This window comes from Pteropus vampyrus, unplaced genomic scaffold, assembly GCF_000151845.1.
Source record: "Pteropus vampyrus isolate Shadow unplaced genomic scaffold, Pvam_2.0 Scaffold67, whole genome shotgun sequence".
Taxonomy (NCBI): domain Eukaryota; kingdom Metazoa; phylum Chordata; class Mammalia; order Chiroptera; family Pteropodidae; genus Pteropus; species Pteropus vampyrus.
Window position 1 is genome coordinate 4,069,198 of NW_011888848.1, and position 15,781 is coordinate 4,084,978.

Genomic DNA, 15,781 nt, shown 5'->3' on the forward strand with positions numbered 1-15,781 from the left:
GCCCCGCCCTTTGTGAGGCAGGACACACCTTAATTGTCCACTATCCTTTTACCTTCAACATTTACCTTCAACATTTGGGGGGCAGGGGGTAGGGGAAGTTTAAAAAAAGACTTATTTGCTGATTTTCCAGATTCAGCCGGCATTTAACTCTTGGTGTAAATCTTTCACTTCTCCGGTTTGAGGGACATGCATGCCTTCTGTCTTCTAGTCCCTTTCCTTAAATCTCTTATTTCAAGACTTCGCCCTTTGGGATAAGCTCTCTTGGTGTTATCAGCCTCTTTTGTCTGTGCAATACTTTCTGTTATCTCTCTGTTGCTTTTAAAGTTATATACTCTCTGGGGTTTTATAATTGTGGCCTTCGCTGATTTCTTCTGCTGATCTCTCTTTAAAAGGCACCTTTCTCCCTGCTCTCCTTTTTCTGTTCTATTTCCTCTTGTCTCAGAGAATGATTTTAAGGTTTAAGTGCAAATTCCAACTCTCTGTAGCCTCTCTGAATTGTCTGGAAGAGCTAAGCTTATGTGGTGCCATGCATTTTGCTGGACACCTTCTCCTTAGCTCACAGCTCCTCATAGATGCCTTCGTGAGCGAGTTGCTACTATTGCCATTTAATAGAGATGACGACATTGTGCCAAAATGAACAGAGCTGGGAATCAGACTCAGGTTTTATTTAAAGCCCAAATTTTGCCTCTTTTAACCCCTTGCCTCCAAACCTTTTTACTTTTGGGAATTAGGAAAGAATGTCCAGAGAAGGGGCTGATCCTATAGTTTGTGGAGGCAATGTCCTAAAATGGAGGGCCTCAGGGCCGGTCAGGCAGTATTTCTCTGTCCATTTGCCTAACCAAACGCTGCTGACCTTCAAAGCCCCGGCCTGTCTCACTGTTTCCACATGGCCTCCCCCGAGAATGGCCTCCCTGTGCCCTTTCGTACCTTCGAATAATCCTGAGGCTTGTTTGATCATATATTTGACACCTACTTATTCACACTTTTATTTCGTTCTTTATACTATGGCAAACCCCCACATCCCATCATCAACCTCTCAAAGGTGGCAGTACTTTCATGTGCTTTATATTCCGAACCACTCTGAAAATAGTTTGCACTCCAAAATGTATTTTGATGAACTGAGTAGACCACATCTCTGGATCATTTGTAGATTCTGGCTATTTGGATTTTGTCTCTGCTCCCCACCCCTTCTGCCAAGTTCAAGGATTTACCCTTGAGTTTCTTCCCTTTCTTGCTTCTCAAAAGCTGTTTTATGTTTCCATGTCGCTTTTGTCCCCTTCCAGGCTAATTCAGCCTCTGGGTGATGTCTCCTCCTTTTGAATTTCCCATTTCTTAACAGCAACAGCCTCTATAGCACTCCAAGCCTATGCAAATTTTAATACATTCTTATAAAAAAATCCTTTCAGGAAACAATTATTTAATCTCATTTGAACTCTTTTTACATGCCAGGTACTCAATTAAGTGGGAAGTAGGGCGGGGGGAGTAAAACTAGGACCCATAGAGACCCAGTCCCTGAATTCAAGGAGCTAAGCAAGCCATTGTAGCCTAATGAGTACAGTGAGAGAGGAGACAAGGCTGCAGGGGAAGGACACTAACCTGGACTGAAGGAGTTGGGGACTGTCCCCGTGGAGAGTTGCCACAGTGGGCTAACTAAAACATGTCTAATATGACTAGAGCGTAAAATGGGACTGAAGATAGGGGCACAGGAATGGTAAGAGGTGACCAGAACCCAAAGCAGGGACCCATCCCAAAGGATCCTGTAAGCTCTGTTTAGGAAGTTGAACTTGATCCCGAGAGAGCAGTGAGAAAAGCCCCTAAAGTATCTGGTCAGAGGTGGGGGCTGCTCTGAAAGTCTGGTACCTGGCTGTGTGCTAAGGTTTTTGCAGGCAGACACTCGTGTGGCTTCTCTATCATTTGATGATACCTTGCACATAATTGCTCAGCTGTTGATAGTGACGAGGAGGCAGGGCTAGAACTCTGGCTTTCCCCCTCCCAACCCCACTGCCTGATGGAATTGAAGAAGGAGGGAGTGGAATCGGGCTCCATTTCAGTGCTGCTTCTACGTTCTGGGCATTTTACTACATACTGTTTTATGTAAACTTTGTTTAATCTCCACAACAACTTTGCAGCAAATGTGTTTTCTCTTATCAGATGTGTAAACAAGCTTAAAGAGGTTAGATAATTTGATCAATAACAATATCCAACAACAATTTTTAGATAAAGTTATTACAATTTAAATGACCATGAAACAACCAATCATATCGCAGTTTACACTGAATTCCCAGTCGAATATCCTTTCATAGGAAGACTTTATTTAAAATGCACTTAATGTTTTATTCTCCTGTACCTTTGTATTATATACTATGATGATGCTTCTTGGTTAAAAATAGCATGTATATACTTGGGGAAAAGATATTTGCTGACTTGTGATTTACAAATTATCATTTTAGCGTTTGAGACATGAACTGTCACTATACAAAATTTTTGTGGGAATTATGAAAGAGCCTTACATACAAAAGACCTACCAGCACCTCTGTTTAAGCAAAATCCCCACTTTAGTTAGAAATGGGATTCATTTTTTATTGTAATAAAATGGCATTTATTTAATGCAGCAATGGAATTTATCAGGTCAGCAGGGTTTTACCTAGCCCTCTCGTCCACCTTTCATTATGGGGCCTGCATCTGTGACTGGGTGGGAAAAGTCTTGAGGAAATGGAGGAAGGTCTGGGCTCCCTTATTTCCTTATGACCTCAGTCAAATGATGTTACTTCCCTAGGCCTCAGTTTTCTCATCGGTTTTTTAATTTATAGAAGCCTCTGGCCTACTCAAGTATATTGCCAGAAATTCTCTCCTCACTCTTTCTCCTGCATTATTAATTCTCTGTCTCTACTGGGTCATTCCCATCTGCAAGCAGAAATATGGCATCCTGCCTTAAAAAGCCTTTTCTTTATTTCCACCTACCCTCCAGATAGCACCTCATTTCTCTTCTTCCATCCTAGCAAAACTCCTTGAAAGAACCACCTGTGCTCACTGCCTGAAATTCCTCTTCCCCACTTCTCAAAACCCTCTCCAGTCAGGCTTTGGCCCCTGCCGTTCCATCAAAGCGACTCCACGAATGTCAGCCATGACCTCCTTGTTTCTAAATCCAGTGGTCCATTCTTAGGCCTGATCTTTCTTGACCCCTCAGCAGCATTTAACACACTTGATCATACCTTTCTTCTTAAAGCCCTTTCTTCACTTGGTTTCTAGAAGACCTCTCCACCGTACCCCCACTCCCACCTACTTCATTAACTGCTCTTTCTCTGTCTTCTTTGCAGGTTTCTTTTCTGCTTCTCGATCTGAATATTGGAATGGCCCAGGGCATCTCATCCTTGGGCATCTTTTCTCTTTGATCCACATTCCTCCTTAGGTGATGTTATCTTCTGAGGGCTTTAATACCATCTTATGGTCATGACTCCTGCATTTGTGTCTCCAGCCACACTTCTTCCCTGAACTCTAGATTTTGTTTCCACTTGACTTTTCAGTACCTCCACTTGGATGTTTAGTGAACATCTCCAAGTCGACATCTCTGACACTAGACTCTTAACTCTTTCCACCCCTGCCCCCCAAAACCTTCTCTTTCTAGTCTTCCTATTTGAATGTCATTCTTCCCTCCTGAGTAAATAGTAATTTCAATGTTTTAGTTGCTCAAGCCAAAAACTTTGAGGCCATTCTGACTTTCCTACTGTCACACTCACATCCTTGGTTCAACCACTTGTCGTCGCCTCTATCACCCTGGTCTCTTATTTGGCTTATTACAGCAGCCTCCCATCTGGCTTCCTTGTTTGCATCTTTTCCTTTTTAAATTTTAAATTAAATTTTAATTTTAAACCCAGCTTTATTAAGATATAATTGACACTTAACACTGTATAAATTTAAGGGGTACAATGTGTTTATTTGATACATTTATAGATCCCCATGGTGCTTATCTTCATATTTACTTTATTCTGTGTCTATCTCTCTCAACTAGAATATAAGCTCCTAGAGGATAGGGACTTATTGATTTTGTTCATCGCTGAATGGCTAACTCCTAGAATTTAGCTGACTCCAATTTTAAGAGTGGGCATTTAAACATATTTGTGAATGAATGACTAAAGGAATGATTCTATAAAACCAGGGTGTTAAGAAAGGTGATCTCTAAGGTCTCTTTCAAATCTCCTTATCCATGATTTTGTACAGTTAATAAGTACTTTCTCTGTTTCACTAATTACTTGCAAATGCATATAAAACCACATGGTAAGAAAGAACAACCTCGAATATGTTTAAGTCAAAGAAATTGGCCAGACCCTGAAATGACTTTACATACTGGTAGTTGCACTCATATGTGAATAAAGAAAGAACAACCTCAGCTGAACTAATTCGCATAATTATAATAGCTAGCTTTTTAAAAAGTTCTTTCTATGTGCTTTATATTATCTCATCTATTCCTCAGAACAACCTTGTAGGATAGATATTATTATTTTTATTCTCCAGATGCAGAAATTGAGAAAAAGAAAGAAAAGATTAACACCTAGCTTGAGGTTACACAGCTAGTAACTGACAGAGCCAGAACTTGAACCCACAGCTATAGCTCTTTATTGCATATCATCTTCTAGGGAATACAAAATGAAATTCTTTTAAAGTTAATAGTACGTAATATTTAAAATATAATTCATATCAACCTTCCATTATAACATACTCTGCCATAAAAATATTTTAATATACATCTTTGAAACATGGATGCTGAGGTTGTTCTTTCGTTATTCATATATATTCATATTCATATAAATGGAGGAAATTATAATATTTTTATTTCCATTACTTATAATGGTATATTAGAAACTGTGATGTCATTCCAACTAATGGAATTTTCACACAATCACTAGGGCGTTAACTCATCTGAAAATCAATGAGCCTTTACACAATTACAGGACGGGATTATTTCCTTGTTTCGTCACTGTCTTCTTATTAGCTTTGAGATCCCAGTGTTGTTTCATGATCAAGAGCTTTTATGTTTGTGTGTAAACCTGTTCTGTCAGGTGAGGGAGTCGGGGGTTCTGCCCATGGGGAGGAGCGAGGGGGACTGCAGAGTGAGGTGAGCACTAAGCCATGGTCTGTGGAATGAGCCCCCTAGCATGATGCAAGGGAGAGGGAGATAAACACCTTTGTAAGTATAACAGTTTATTCTAGTTTGTGCTTAAAGCTTTACATTCTCATTAATCCTCAGTACACTCCTGTGAGGAATGCGCTGTTTTACAGGTGAGGCTTAGTGGCACACAACTAGTAAACTGCAAGGCTGAATTGAAAGCCAGATGCTTCCTACTACACTGTTCCTTGTACATCATTGTATTCTTTAGAGCTGAACCAAGAGCTGCCCATGAGAGAAGGGTGAGGGCACCACTGGTAGCTCAAGTTTCAAGCAACAACACCCATGTTCCATTCATGTGACTATTCTGTACAAGGAATAAAAAGCAAGTGCTCAGTGAATATTGCCTATAAATCCTTAACTCTGCGAATTTAAATAATCTGAATTCATTCCTGTGGGGTAGAGAAGAAGCGGAGTGTCTTTATGTAACTACTATTTTACTTAACGCCTAAGTAGAAATCTCATTTCGGTTTGAATTAAGAGTTGATTAAAGAGTAAAATGTCAAATTGAGTTGAGAAATTCCTTTTGAAACAGCATTAAAAGGAAGTCCCCAAAGAGCATATTTGTCAAGTGTATATACAAGGAAGAGAGTGGTCCTTTCAAGAGCGAATGTTGGGCTAGACAAGCAAAGAGATTTGTGAGAAACTGCCTGGTAAGAGGGAAATGTAGGCAGGTGGCCTCTAATATGTGAGAACAAAAGTATCTTTGTTCTTTGAAGCTGAAGAGGGCTGGTAAAACTGAAATAATCTATAATTGCAGTTAATTCTCTTCTAAGCATCTTTTGTGAATGCTTTTTCACCACTCTAACAACCAGCAAGTGTGTTTCTCAGGGGAGGGAGGGGACAGGGGCAATGCGCCCCCACCCCTTACTGGTGACTGAAGTTAGCAAGCATCTTCATACAGCAGGCACTCTCTCCTCACATTAATTTTTCTGGGTGGAAAAAAAGATGCTTCCCCAGACCCCCATTTTTTTTTTTGCTGGATACTCACCTCCAGATGGCCTTTTAAGTCAACAAAACCAAATTAAAATTCTCAGCAATTTGAGGAGTAGGTGCCTTAATGAATAAGGTCTTTTCTCACTGAGTCTTGTTCTCACACAGCTGATCAAGTAAGGAGCAGTAGAGTCAGGCAGGAGTCAAAACTAAGCTAGAATTACCCAAAGCAAGAGGGTGTTTTCATGATAAGCCAACTGGAAAGACTGAGGAAAGGAGCAGTGGCACTGTGTGTGACAGGGCAGCTGTGTGCATGCCTGCATGTGTGAAAAAGTTCATTCTTGGCAATTATTTCCAGAGGAGGCAAGGGGCCAATAAAGCTTTGTGAATGCTGGCTCATCTGTCATTTCCAGCTGTCTTCCCTGTTCAAGTCCACCTGCAGGCTCATAGCAGCAGGCCTGCCTGCACCTTCATTTACAGCACACCAGCATCACCTTTCTCAGGCAGTCAGGATCGGGTGTGGCCCTGGCAAGAAATGCTTTTGAGCTTATGGAATTTTAAATTCCCGTCGCCCCGGGCAGTGGAGACTAGCAAATGAGAAGAGCGGGATGTTCTCAAGGTTCAGCCAGAGGATGGATGGTAAAGTAAGGGTTGGCAATGTCCCTAGAGCGTTGAAATAAAAAAAAAGAAAAAAATCAAATCATTGGATCACTGCTTTATAACAGTGATGTTTTTGCTTCTTTTAATATCCTGGCTTTGAGTAGCGTGCTGGAGGAATCGGCTGGTCAACAAGCACAAAGTTTACTAAATGGTAGTCATTTCCTGGGCTCAGAGATGACTATTTAAATCAAATTTGGCCCAGGCTAAAGAGAGAAGAATATATGGGAAAGGGGATTCTCTTATTTCATGCATGATGAAGATGATTTCTCTGCCAATTTGGGAAGGGGTAGGAGTGGGGCCTGGAAGACTCCCATAACTATAACTAGCAACTGTTTAATATCTTGTTTCTAGGAAGCGTTTCAGTGGGGGTGCACTTGTGCTGTGTGAAGCATGATTCACGTGATAGAGAAGGGGCAGGAGTGAGGACAGTCTAGTCTCTAGCTCCCTGAAGCCATGTGGGATTAACAAGGAGACGCACACTGGTCTGGTGCCTCCCAGGCCACCTCTCCCCTCTCCTCTTGCAAAATAAATAGGCTAAAATGTAAGCTGAAAAAAGAGAAGTTGAATATATAGACTATTTTGGTCTTAATTATGTAAATATTACTTTAGATATAGTTTAACATTAAGAATCACTATCTAAAAATTATCTTTAAAAAGAAAATTCTTTTCATTCCTTTTGCCTCATTGATGTGGCAGTGATCGGGCAGCAAACAGAAACTTCAACAAGACAAAACTTATAGAGTGCATTAAATAAATATAAATTTTATTAAAAACACTCACATAGCGTTATCAGGAATGATATAATAATAAACGCTTTCAAATAACCTGCATTCATAACATTACAATACTTACAGTATTTATAACCCTCCTCAGATTTTATGGACAAACCAAACATCTCATGAAAATGAAATGAAACTAAGTTTTTAAAAAAGCATAGAAAAATGCACACAGAGTTCATTATCTTAGTGTCAAACTGCAAAAATTTCCTACACAAGTTGACCACTAGCTTTAGAAGTGAACTGTACACCACTGTGCGTCAATCAAGATGAAAAATTCATTCAAGTAAAGTTGACACCACTCAGAAGCATTTTCAAGTATGGCTATATAGTCAACCTGATATTCCTATATAAGCAAATTGGATTTCTGCTTTCCATTCATTCTGAGGCAGGTTGATATTTACAATTATAGATCTGATATTTACAATATGCCACTCAATTTCCTCTTCTCCCTACCTAACCTCTCCCCAATCCCCAATATTACACTTTCTGCTCTTGTAGGCCAGCAGTTTGGCAAGTGACAGTGGGTGATATAGAAACCAAATATTCATATAGAGATGGCTGACTCAAAACCAATAGATGTGCATGTAGTAACCAAATATTTGGGTTAGATATAGGGTATACACAAAATATTAAAAACATGTGGTTTGACATATGCAAAGCAAATATTTTTGAAATTTTTGTAAATTGGTCACGGCCAAAAACCAAAACCAAATTTTTTTAAAGACAAAAGCCATGTCATAAAGATTTGACCAATAAAACTCAAAGGCCTCCTCTGATTAAGAATTTATTTGAAATGTTAGTAAGCAAAAATGTACTTAGACCAAAATGTAATTGTACAGTCGATTGTACACCACACCCGTAAGAGCTTCACCTGTTTGGAGAAGTCTTCATGGATCTTTACGTATACTGATTATAGGATCCAAAATTCTTTATAGAGAGTCGAAAGACTTTAGCCAACAATCACTTGCCAAACTCCTGCCTTACAATTTTCCCTTTATCAACTCAGTGCATTCTGTTTTCATGTAATTTTCTTCCTGCTTGACACAATCAAAATATTCCCCAAACTTTTAAAATGCTTTTCTTTACAATAAAAAGAGCCAACAGATTTACAAAATTAGTTTTAGTTACATTAGGACATATACAAGAAAATAGGAGGGATTCAAAATAAACAAGTTAAATCCCTGAAAAAGAATATATTTATTAACCTACAACAATTTTACATAAACACAGGTGACATGTTGGCATAAGGAGAACATGAGCTGAAATATCCCTGATTTTTTAGAACAAAAAGGTTGACGTTCAAGTTATACTTGCTAAGAAATCAAGTATTGAAAAAAGTTATGCTTTTTTAATAATAAAAAAGACTTGGAAAAAAACGATGGTACACAATGCTATAAGCTTTCACTCTCAGTTCAATATCCTATTGCCAAACTAGTGTTGAGGTATATGACAAGTAGGAGCATCACTCAAACCTTTAATGAATTCTTAGATCACATTATGATATATTTGTAGCAGGCTGAGTAGCACCATCATGATGTGAATTCTGCTTCAATCCATATATATATATATATTTTTATTTATTTAAATTTTTTACAGTACTAAAATACTAAAGCATTGCGTTAAAAAAGTTTTGTTTACAATTTAATTTACTTACTATACATCTCTTTCTTTCTTCTTTATACAAATTAATGATTTAAAACCATCACAGCAAACCAGCTGCCTGTTTTTTCTTTTTAATTAACAGATTCACATGGAACTAACCCTGTTTATTTATCTTATGCAGGCATCAGTCTGCTCAATCTCTCTGGTTAAGAGGACACTTAAGCTAAGAAATGACAACATCACAATGTACAATTATCAACACAAAGGCAGACTGTCATTCGGTTCGCTGAAGAGCAGACAGATCCATAAAATTGCTTCACATAAGTGAACAGCTTGGTTGAGTCTGTATAGCATGCAGTTAATTATTACCTGCAGTTGATAGAAAATTCTTAAAACTCTACATATTTGAGCAATGAACTTGTCATACAATTTTGTATAAAACTTTTACAGTATAGCATGTGAGATGAGCACCAGAAAACATATGTTTTGTGTACTAATGTATTCCCTTGAATCCAGTAAGCCACCTTTGGATTTAACCGGCTGTGTTAAAAATGGACACTCTGCTCATCAGCAGATGCATGGCTAAAAGCAAAAATATTTTAAAAGCTTTCCTTTCCTTAAAAAAATTAACTCTGCATTCTAAAATGAAAGTAAACTTTTTTTTTTAAACGTCTCAGTACCTTAGCATTGTTCAAGTTGTCAAAGCTTAGGTAGGCAAAGTGCTTCTAAGACACCATTTAAAATATTTATACATATACATGTGTGTACATATACATATGTATGTGTGTGTGTATATATATATATATATATGTACAAATATATGTTTATTGTCCTACAAGGACTTCACTGGAGGAGCAAAATCCAGAAGCCTTTAAATGTCCACATTTTAAAAACTAAGCTTGTGTAAGAATAGGTAATTATGATAAAAACTTGAATGAAAAGGAACCCCTATTATTCAAGGGCACTGGAGTACACTGATAGCATCTTGATGATATAAAGGCATTAAATTTTCAACTGTTAAAGACACCATTTTCTTAGCACCATTTCTTAGAACATCCAAACAAATTCAATGTTTTGCTGTCTATTCATTTACTCTTCTTGTAGCTATTTTGATAAATAAAAGTTAATATTAAGATTACAGTAAAAACTGCATGTTAAAATGCCATAATTCCAGTATTTCAGTATATATATTCAGCACCAGATGGTATTTAAGAGTCCTGCCACTGTAATACTACAGTACTTGTGTTCCATGACTATGCAAACTCGGTATTATTAAAAATGGTCACAGATGTGTAGAGTTGCATGGGGGAAAAAAGTCACATTTACATATCATCTCATCCAATAATAGAACCAGTGTTTAAAAATGTAAATGGTGGAACACTTTCTTCCCCACCTTCTTTTTGCATAGAATGCTTTGGTCTTTTGCCTAGATGCCATCTGTGACCACTTAGGAGTCAGTGGAAATTAAGTGCTATGGTAAGATGACCTCTTTTTTTGCTGGTGAGCTGAGGTTCTTCCTACCCCATTTGTCATGAATACTGTGTCCTTTCCCCACTGTCCATGTCATGAGAACTACACTACGGACAGGTTGGTTGTGGTCTTTACAAATGAGGTAACCAACGCAAGGGGCGATATCATATGTATCTGTTGTAAGGCCCTGTGACCCGAGTGAAGGCGTAGGGAGACGTGGTGACTGTGGAGTCTGTGGTCACGGACATGGTCCTTTCAGCAAGGGACTTGACGAAGCGCAGGTAAGTGGGCTCGGAGGGCTCGTGCGGCTCAGAGGGTTCCCGTTTCACTTTTTTGCCGTGGGTTTTCTGAGGCACATAGTCCGGGCCGTACTTCTCACACTCTTCTTCTTTCTCACGGGCCTTTTCGGCCATCTTGGCTTCCCAGAGCGCCAGGCCATGTTTGGGCTCGTTCATGCTCTTGTGCTGGTAAAAGACAAGCGAGATCCTGGTGGGGTGATTCCTGTTGGGATTCTTCAAGGGGGTTGTGGCGTGAAGCTCACGCTTTGCACACTCAATGAGAATCGACCCATGAGTTGGAGCCACAGCCACGCCCCCGATGTCGGGATCCAGAAAGCTCTGCTCGCTGTCTGACCAGACCTCGTCGTTGTCCTCAGCAGCAGCAGGAGGCTGCCTTTCCTGACCGCCGGCCTCCTGGAATTTGTGTAAGTCCTCCTGGACCGAAGCCATTCGGTCGTGCTGGAGACCCGGGAGCATCTTCGATAACCCGTTAGCCGTGTGGGCAAGCAGGTCATTCTCCTTGTTTTGGAGATGCAGGGCATGGAGAGAGCTGTTGAACATGCCTGGAGCTGCAGTGTAGTTATGGATTATATGAGCGGATGGGTGATGTTCACCATTTTTATAGTCTATGTTCGGACTGCTCAAATTGGGTGGTAGTCTAGGGGCGGCTCCCATGAAGTGACCATCCATCTCATGAGTGGAATAAGGAGGAATCGTCCCTGCATGGTGTACGTTTGGCCTAATAGTACAACTGCTAAAGGTATCTCCCTGCATATTTTGGTTTCTGTAACCTAAGTACTTAGAAGTAAAACCCTGGCTATTTCCAAACCTTGGCTGGTAAAGTGTATGGATGGGTGGTAGATTTAGCTTAGAGAGAGGGTTTTGGTTTGGATACCTATATAGATCCATGGGCTGAGACTGGGGAGAATAAGAACCCAGATACCGGGAGCAGTTGTCCATTGACACGTTTCCATTGCACTGATATGATGGATACTGGTTATTCTGATTTAAAAGCCTGGAGTAGGGGTTCATGGGATTAGAAGAATTCAAATATGAACCTGCAGCTTGGGATGAGGTGGAATAGAAGTTCATAGGGTTGGCACCTCCATAAGCATCTGAAGTGTGTGAAGAGCTCGGATACGGACTAACTGGATTGGGCCGTCTCATGTATAGACTGGAGGATCCAGAAGAAGAGTAAGAGTTGACAGCCTCTGACTGAGGGTTATTAGTCAAGGGGTGACGTGGTGGCAGCTGCTGCTGCTGCTGCGGCTGGGGCTGCGGCTGGGGCTGGGGCTGCAGCTGCGGCTGCGCCTGGGGCTGCGGCTGGGGCTGCGGCTGGGGCTGGGGCTGGGGCTGGGGCTGGGGCTGGGGCCGCGGGTGCGGTTGCGGCTGCGGTTGCGGCTGCGGTTGCAGCTGCGGTTGCGGCTGCGGTTGCGGCTGGGGCTGCGGCTGGGGCCGCTGCAGCTGTGGTGGCTGTGGTAGCTGCTTCTGTGGCTGTGGAGGTTGCTTCTGTATTTGGGGTTGCGATTGGGGCTGGGGCTGCTGGGCCTGCTGTAAGACTGGTCCTGAAAGTCGCAAAAGTTCTGTGGACACGATAAGAAAGAGTAGTGACAGTATGTTTATTATTTTATGAAAGCTAGTGAAGATGCTTAAATGTATAAGAACCACCACAAGGATTATGCAACACTTATCAAACAAGGACAAGAGCAAAGTTAGGGTTCTGATCACCATCTGGCATAGTATTTTTATGTCTAAAGCATTAGAAATAAAAAGGGAGACCTCATAACTACTATCTGGTGAGCAAAGAAAAAGGTAATAAACATTCAAAAGCCATTCCATTGAGAGCATCATATTTTCTGGAGCTTCTGGGTTCTGACCATGACACACCCATCTCTACTTGAAGTGCCTCCTCCCTTCGCTCATCTCCCTGCCCTCCTTTGGTATAGTCATCCCTTCCTGGAGGAAGTCTTCTACGACCTCATCTTCTAGTGCTTTTGCAGTAAATATGCACTGCCAACATAAGTCAGATAAAGCAACAGTCATCATGTACTTTAATTATCCGTTCTTAGTACCCTCTTTACCCTCCTGCAAAGTAGTTCCTTGTGGGAAGGGACCACATCTTATTTTACTTTATTTCTCCATTGCCTGGCATGCAATGAAATTCGTTAAATCGTTAAAGTAGTAGAAAATTTGTTATGGAAGATCCAGCAATCCTATGAGAATAAGAATGGCATTCATTTAAACACCCAAAGCATCTTATAGAATACGTGAGCCCTATTTCTTTAGCACACTTTGGAGAAAGGAAATTCACACAGTTGTAGTTTTATTAAAACTTTAATGAAACTTTTAGCTTTGCAAGTGAAATTTTTAAAAGTCATACTACTGTTTCATGACTTCACTTACAAAAGTAATGTGAGATAAGAACGTGTAGAGCTGCAGTGCGGTCATACTAATGATTACTGCCGAAACTGGTTAGAAAGGACTGGAGGCCAAGTTCTAACCAATTATACTGCACGGCTAATGTAAGGGAGATGTCAGGGACTGGACAGGACTAACTTCTCGTAGGGTGTGCCAACCAATCAACAATTATTTATTAAGCATCTTTAGCGTATTGTTCTAAATTACTTAGTTTCTTTGACCTTCAAAAATGAATCAGCAGAGAAATTTGACTTTGTGAAGCACAGATGGTTCGTTCTAAGCAAACTGGGACACTAAACTTAAAAGATATACATTTTTCTTTTGTTAAAGGCCAGCCCGATAACATCTTTAAAATTTGGATATGGACATTACATTGTTGTAGGATTTTTCACAGTGGTAACTGCAGACATAAAGCAAAGAGCTTTGGAAAGAAAATATCAGCTTAGTAAATAATGCTCTGTTGCTACTACTATAGATGTGATCTATTTTGATGGGTAAAAGCTTTATATGAACTACATGTGGATCTACCTCCTAAACCTCAGACTGAATACAGCTAAAGAAAGGTATCTTAAAGGTGACTTTTTATATGCCCTTCTGGTTCCAAGATTATGGCCAGAGGGATATCAAGGGCACCAAGAATAATTTAGAGGTTGACAAGGACTTGTTTTAAAGTGTTTTCAAATCTGATCGAGACCGCTGACATTTAGAAACAAATAAGATATGAATATTTAAAGTCATGTTTTCTTTTCAGGATTGATTTTAAAGAAACTACTCCACACAGAAGAAAAAGAAAAGTATCTTATTCTCCTGCTCTCCCCCCATTAATCCTGTTTCCAAGCTTATTTCAATAAATAGTACTGTTTTATTATCTAGGCTTAAAACTTTGCAGTCATCCTTAAATTTTTCTTCACTTGCATTCCAATGTTTTGTCAGCAGTGTATTAATATTCATTTTGGAAGAATTCGTTATATCTTAATTGTTACCAAAATTCAAGCTCTTATTAGCTCACTCTTGGTTTACTGTATCTGTCTGCAGACTATTAGCCTCTCTACCTCTATTGTGGCCTACCTGCTATTGCTAGATTAACACTAATTTCACCATATCACTTACCTATCATAACATTTTGACATTTATTACAGAATAAAATCCGAACTGTCCCATCAAGCTGTGGATGATGGTACCATCCCCAAGAGCAAAGCCTAGCCCTTGCTACTTTAGAGAAGATTCTGGTTCAGAACTAAGACCATGATGAAATGTAACCTTCTGAAATTAACAACACTCATTTTTAACATAAGTATAACATAACACATATATCCACGATGCTTCATGTTAAATTTACCTGCCAATTGTTTAGCCTGGGTTGCATTTTCCGTCTGTTTTGTACGAGATGAGACTGACTTTTCCTTTTCATTCTTGTTTGCGCTGTTCTCCAGAGAGGAAAGCTTTTCAGCTGCAGCTTTCTTGGCTTCTAGTTTCCTTTGTCGGCACGTCTTGACTGGCTCTGCTAACATCCTGACTTTCCGCCGAAAAGAACTCAGTACCTGAATGGCACCATTTCGCTTTTTCTCCTCCTGAGCTTCTATACTCCCAAACTCATCCACATCAGAGACTTTGTAGAGAGGCAGAACGTGGAGCTGCTCATCCTCGGGTTTTCCTCCAATTTCTCGATTGTCTTCTCTAGTGAGAGTGCACACCTGGTAGGGAAATAAGATAGTACAGCCTCAGTTTCAGTCCAAAAGAAAAGTGTGTACGTGTGCACATGTGTGCACGTGTGTGTATGTATCTTTCTTCCTCTTAGTATTTAGATTTGCGGTGGTGGTCTACTGGATCGGATCAGTGACCATAAAACCATGCTTGTCTGTTATTAATAAAGATTGTTATCCAAATGGTGTAGGGAGATAGACAAGTTCACACTGACCTTTGTGTGTGTGTGTGTGTGTGTGTGTGTGTGTGTGTCTATCAGGAACTGTTACCTGTGGTGACTGTGTTCTTCACATTCACTTCTAAGTCTAAGAGAAGTGGCACTACTCCTACCAAAATGAAGCAATTTCCCACTTTCACACTTCAAAAATAGATGTGATAGATGCGAAGCCTCAGAAAGAAGCTGAAAGTGTGTTCTACCAAATGACTTCCTCTGTTTTTGGTAATATCACATTTGCCTCATCTCATACTTTTGTACACAAATAAATTTTAAATCTTTCCTCATATCTGAGTCCTAACTCTCCTCCACTGTGTTTAAGAAATTTTACAAAATACTGAAGTGAAATCTAAATAATATGAAACTGGAGATTCGGGTGACATATCGAACATGTAACCCAACACTGCTCCTATCTTCCTTTTCTCTCCTCTGTCCCTTTAAATCTAACTTATTGTTTCTCTTCTATCTCATTTCCTTTCTGAGCTATCTCTACAATTAAGGGGGTACTCTAAGAAGGGAAAAAAAGCAATTTCTGTTGCTTTGACAATTTAATGGTACT

At 40.0% G+C, this 15,781-nt stretch overlaps 1 protein-coding gene across 1 annotated transcript in view; it reads right to left on the reverse strand.

Moving 5' to 3' along the window:
- Positions 1-7,494: 7,494 nt before the first annotated feature.
- Positions 7,495-15,781, reverse strand: part of TET2 (tet methylcytosine dioxygenase 2) — a 120,923-nt gene continuing 112,636 nt past the window's right edge. Inside the window, exons 10-12 of the mRNA XM_023531376.1 lie at positions 14,644-14,998; positions 12,304-12,469; positions 7,495-12,168 (exon numbers count right to left, since the gene is read on the reverse strand). Of these exons, the coding sequence (XP_023387144.1) occupies positions 10,773-12,168; positions 12,304-12,469; positions 14,644-14,998 (1,917 nt within the window). The 3' untranslated portion in view covers positions 7,495-10,772. The remainder of the gene's footprint in view (positions 12,169-12,303; positions 12,470-14,643; positions 14,999-15,781) is intronic.